General features: G+C 36.6%; 1 protein-coding gene across 1 annotated transcript; it reads left to right on the top strand.

Annotated features, from left to right (window-relative positions):
- The first annotated feature begins 338 nt into the window (after positions 1–338).
- On the top strand, positions 339–1,562 carry LOC140239878 (trace amine-associated receptor 7e-like). The gene has a single exon (XM_072319695.1). It carries the CDS (start codon positions 339–341, stop codon positions 1,560–1,562), a length of 1,224 nt encoding a protein of 407 aa, XP_072175796.1.
- The last annotated feature ends 4,694 nt before the right edge of the window (positions 1,563–6,256 follow it).

Raw genomic sequence — 6,256 nt, 5'->3', positions numbered from 1 at the left:
ACAGTCCTATAATTATGCATTACATTTACACAAGGTTAAAAACGGGATAGCCAGAGAGGATGTTACCAAATTTGCTGAAAACAGAAGCAACTCAGGGCGAAAATAACTTCCTTTTGAAGAGCTCTGCTGCAGTGCAACCTATGGCGCCACTGCTCACTCTTCACTCAATAATCAATAATATTGAAGATTATATTAAGATTCCCTCCTTGTCCTCCTTCCACCGATCAAATCTCAGTGCGACGAAAGATTCAGCAACCATGATATCAATCAGGTTTGCTGCCATGGCGTCATATGCGATGCTTTTTGCAGCACAACTGATCCTCGTCACGTCAGGTACAATGGCGCCAAAAAGGAGCGACTATCCGCAGACGACGGCGGACTATGCAAGCTTGCTAAACGAGGGTGGATTCGAACCAATGACAAACAGTCTACTTCATGAAACCAGCTCACAATTGTCGTCAAAGATGGTATCAACAGATCAATCATTGCTTGTATTTGATGTATCAACATCCAGTGAAAGCAGCATCGAAAGTACTAATACATCTGATGGAGCTGAAGTCTCTCGGATATGGATCCCCATAGCTTGGACTTTAAGTCAATACATCCAACTAATATTTGCTATTGCAGGAATTGTAGGCAACTTTCTTGTGATGGCCGTCCTATTCAAAAGACGAGCTAAGAGTCGTTCAACAGACACTTTGATTGGCGGTCTTGCTGGCGCAGATTTTATCACCTCGATTCTTATCATCCCAGTACCAGTTGCATCATCAGTTCCAACATCGTTTCTTGGAGAGCTTTATTGCCGGATAATTTCTACTGCAATCCTTCTGTGGAGTTCAATAACTGCGTCGACTTATCTATTAATGTCCATTTCTGTGGAGCGTTACATAGCCGTCGTTTTTCCACTGTATTTCAATCGGAACTTTAATCGAAGACGTGTCTCAATGTTTATCGTACTTGTTTGGGTTACGCCTGTTATCTCTGTACTTTTTGGATTTATTGTGAAAACTGTAGATGACGAAACTCACACTTGTGAACTGGACTATCAATATCCAACAGGCCAGGTCATTATCGCCTACTACTGGTTTTCTTTGAGGATGGTCATTCCTTGCTTGACCATGGTCATCACCCAAATACTCATTGCTCGTGAGCTAAGTAAGCAAGCCTCCCTCTTCAGCCACGTTTCACGCACTGGAGGGAGGGCTGGCGGGACTCCTTCCTTCCATATCGTGGCGAGAGAACGAGTCATTAAAATGATGTTTATAGTGATCGCCATCTACATCATATGTTGGAGTCCTAATCAGATCGCCTATCTCGGTTTTAACCTAGGCTGGGTCCCTGCCTCCTTCAACCACAGTTCTCTGCAGAAGGTGCTGGTGTTCCTTGGCTTTCTCAACTCTTGCGCCAATCCAATTATTTATGCAGCTCACTTTCCTGAATTTAGAGCAGCTGTCAAAGAAATGATAACATGCACCTCAGAGAAAAACGCTCCGCTCTTTGAGAAAATCGACATGAAGTCAAGTGAAACAATGAACAACCAACCAATAGCGAATAACGTCTAAGGTAATGTTTTCAGTTCATCAAAATAAATGAGTTATTGTTGGTTGTATCAAATTCAACCCTTAACATTTCAAGTGACATGAGAAAATTTTGAATGAACACATTTCATTCGACTACAATTTAAGACATTTTCAAAATTCCGTTTGCTACTCTTGTCTGACTAGTACAAACATAGAATTATAATGAACAAGTGGTGAAAAATAAGCATTGATTCGAAACAATTTTAGGATTAATGAGTTGTGAGATCCATACAGGGCCAATAGACCATTTTTAAGAACATTTCTGCTGTTTTCTTTTTTTCCAACAGCAGTGTTAGACTGAATCATTGAGAAAACGTTACGGACATGTGATATTTGCTCATGAATAAAGTCGATATTGACAATGTTATGTGTGTGTATGTGTGAGTGTGTGTGTGTGTGTGTGTGCCCACGCGGTCTTCATTGTTTCTCTATAGCCGTTTAAATAATTGTTTGACAGTTAATGTTTAATCCTTATCAGACTGGGCTTTTGGGGCTATCGATCCCCCCCCCCCCAACATTATTTAATGGATTTGCGAAATCGGTTCATTTCTTGCTATATATAGGTCCTATGTACGCACATTTATGCATGATTTTGATCTTTTTTACTCATAAAATAGAGTTCATGAAAGTCATGGAAATTATGATTGTGGTAAAAAAAAGAAACTTGATTCATAATGTCTAACATAAATACAAAATTAAAACAGCTTTAATCAAATTAATTATTTTGTATTGTATTGTCTCTGTAAGGTCTTAAATATATAATAATGTTTCGAAAAAAGACCAAAAATAAAATGTTCACCCACTGTAACCTTGACCCTGAGAACTTAAACAAATATTCAAGCACAGGAAATACTTGATTGTATAATTGAATAACAATCTACCAATCATGATGAGTATCAAAGGAATGTGATATAATCTATCTCATTTCATGCTAATTCTGGTGTATGATTGTCAGAAATTTCCGGCAAGGCGCGAGCCCGACTTAGAATTTGCCCCATTGCCTTCTAATCGTAAGTCCTTTCTTAAAGTTTGGTATTATTAGAAGACGCGCAAGACTGGCTTACCTCAGTCATGAATGACAAAGTTGCAAGTTTTCTCGATTTATTATTTTTTTCACTTAAGTATTATATTGGTTATCTTTGACCTGAACTTGAGATTTTCGCTTTCAGCCAGCTACGTGTAGATTTTTTTATCCTAGTGATAAAAGCAAGACATGTCTTAATCTGAAGTGAGATAAGTTGTACACATTCAAGTAGATCAGAGTTTGATGCAACGCACAAGATAATTTTTTCAATCTATAACTTTGTATTCAATTACCTGGTAATTGTTTTCGATATTATGTATTCCACAAAAAGATCGCCTGTACATGCCTCACTTTATTAACCTTGGTTTAACCTGTCAATAAAAGGAGTAAACATATTACAATTTATTGACATTAAATGCACGTGTCCACTGTATATAAGCTTGTATATCTTATGCCCTACCTTTGGATTGATCTTTGCAAAATCCTCTCACCTTTGACCCCTGATATCAACCAGATTCTCACCACTATCATATGAACTGTAAAACTAATGTTTAATTGCCATGTGATCACTTTCTGGTTCATAATCACTTTGGTGTGGTTGATTGTAGGTCATAGGTCACAGTATCATACATGGTACTTGAAACTAACATTGGACAGATACACAGCTCACATAAACAATCACACAGCATAAGGACGACACAATCTACCACCACCAGTAGCACCTACCCTCGTGAATATCAACTTCGAAGATACTCAATGAGGTAGCAACGTGTTAGCATCTAAATCTGTGATTTAAAGTAAGTGCAGTCACACGATACAAATGCTCTGAGACTTTTTTAACATTTATTGACAAAATTAGTAAGAATTTTGGTGAACATCAATCCATCAGTAAGACGTATACACATAGCATTTCACTTGCCATTACATTACAGTATGACACAGGTAACCTATTGTATTGACATAGAGTGTGTGAACACACTGGATTCCTGCTATTGATCTCGAGTTACAGGATGTGTTGGCAACTGTCTCACTGACATGAAATACCATTGGAAAATCATGCACCTAAGAAACTACACTGAAGTATCCAAACATCCAAACTACACTGAAGTATCCAAACATCCATACACAGTGTAAAACATGCCCACACCTCAAGATGAAATGTTTCGAGTTCCTCTTGGTCTGTTTTAAACAGTTTGACATGATAGAATTATTGTCTATCAAATGTTCAGAATGCAATACATGTATAATAGCTTTTAGAAGAAAAGATGCGGTTAAAGGAAGTGACCAGTTAACAAAATGAAAAGAGATTTCACTGTTTTCATTTGTAAGATAAAACACTTTAGATAGTTTTAACCACTGGATCATCAAATCTACATAACTATAGGTATGTTTCACTTGGGCAGAGAAAATAGCACACATTATAACCTTTCTAATCTACTAAATGAATGAAATGAATACATTTATAGACATTCTGCACATCTGTCTTTGTACCTGGGCCTTGGTTTACAGCTAGTTGTCTTGTGATGATGTGAGTTACCATGGTATGTGATCTACACGTATACAGCCAATCCTTCTGATTCACCATATCCCATGAAACTTTACAGTGAGGAGTGGAAGATTCTGTGGTTTCATGTGACATTTCCTACTCTAGCAACAAAAACATTGAGTATCAATGACCAATGTGTTTATTGAGCAGTCTGATGCAGGTCTTAAAGGGACTGTACAGTACTGGTTGAGATGGAAATTCATGTTTTGAACATTTTTAAGTGAGAAAATGAGAAACCCCTTATGAAATATGAAAGAGCATGCAGTTTTAGGAAGGATTCAACGTTTATTTGATGAAAATTGCTTTTCAAATGGCTGAGGTATCCAAAAAAGTGATAATATTAAAAGGCAACTGTCACGCCTATTATTGGGATCTCTTTGTTTCACCTTGTTTTTGGATATCTCAGCCATTTCAAAACCAATTTTCATCAAATAAACTTTTGATACCCCTTAGAATTGCATGCTCTTTGACATATCTCATAGAGTGGTTTCTGAATATCTTGAGAAACACTAAAAGCTAAATCCTTGCCTTGACCAGAACTGCACACACCCTTTAATGACTAACACTCTATAATTCTATCTTTTCTAAACTAGTTTATAATTATCATCATGTATACTCATTGCATGTTTGACTACAGGCTACAGACTGTATTATCAAAGATTAGGTAGAAAGACAAGTTACCATCAACTTTACCGACATCTTCACTGTATTTCAAACACAGCCTTGATCCATTCAACCAGTTCAAACTTTCAAACACATTAAGAAAAGCAATGTGCCTGGTAACAAGACTACTCTGCACATTCATAGAATAAATGATAATACCACAACACTAATTGAATGAATTCATTGTAATCAAAGGAAATGAAATGAGGAACAAAACATCCTCCTTGACTTACTTAAAGTTTCCCTTCAACTTAACCTCTCCCATTCTAGTATGTCACAAACAAATTGTTTCAAGGTCCTACGTCAAACAAAATCCTGGGGTGGAAGTTGTTTTGTTGTGATTTCTTTAGATGACTTCACAATTATTATCATACAAAAAGGAAGGTACAAACAATACTACATACATGATTTAGCCTTTGCATGACAACCATGGATTTATCTTGTTTCTTTCTTGTAGTTCTGCATAATACAACCATGAATTTATAAAATCAAATGTTCAAAAGGTGCATATTCTAATAGAATAAGATCTGTTTGATATTATGTCACCATAATTATACCTCACACTTGCTGTTAGCCTTCCATTCGTTGCAAAATAAATGTCACAACATAATTATGCTCCAAAAAGAAGAATAGTTAATAGTTAATTATTCATTATATCCCTACAGTGAGTAAGGAAGGTCAATATAACATTTGTTTCATTTCTTTGTCTGCTCAACACAGATATAAACACTAGATTTCAAAAACAAGAATGCTATATGGCATCATTTACATCATTTACATCAATAATTTCTCATACTGCAATTTTCTATTCATCACATTCTTGTTTTCAAGCTGACTTTAAAAGTCAAGGTAATGTACAGGCAAAATATAAAAATATATGTTTATGGTCGATCAGTATTTAATAATTTGTCTGACAAATTCTAAATCTGGATTAATAAAAACTAAATCATTAGAGTATGCATTTGTGTAGAATAAGTGAATCATATACACGCTATTTAACACTCACTAAACGTTGAAAGGAAACGTTCCCCTTTGACAAACATAGTAGCAGTTACAAAAATTGAAAAACAAAATATTTGGAGCATTCTTGGACTACACCTTTGAGTTTCATCATTCACCATGTGCAAAGCACGTTTCAAGTCAAGATATGCCACTATATACAGCGCCAGTGTGTTATACTGCCCTCTTACGGGCAGTGTTTGAGAAGTATGTTAAATTGTTGTTGTACAACCTTCGCCCCTTTCGGCCGGCAGTTTGTGTTGCGTGAGCATAATAAAGATTGCTTAAACCTTAACTATTGTGACTGGTTATCCATCCCCGAACGATGTTCTTTTAATGGCGTGGTGGCAGCTACATGGGATCAAGTACCCTGCTCTTCCCTCATTACCGATGGATTTTATGCATGATATGGCAGCCAGTCGGTCGGCAAAACGTGTCGTGATA

The sequence above is a fragment of the Diadema setosum genome, chromosome 16 (assembly GCF_964275005.1).
Source record: "Diadema setosum chromosome 16, eeDiaSeto1, whole genome shotgun sequence".
In the NCBI taxonomy this organism is placed as follows: domain Eukaryota; kingdom Metazoa; phylum Echinodermata; class Echinoidea; order Diadematoida; family Diadematidae; genus Diadema; species Diadema setosum.
Note: the sequence above shows the minus strand (reverse complement) of the source record. Positions and strands in the feature narration are given on the sequence as shown.

What these genes read in the sequence shown, in the direction of transcription:
- LOC140239878 (XM_072319695.1), top strand. Translation starts at nt 339, where the DNA reads ATGGCGCCAAAAAGGAGCGACTATCCGCAGACGACGGCGGACTATGCA.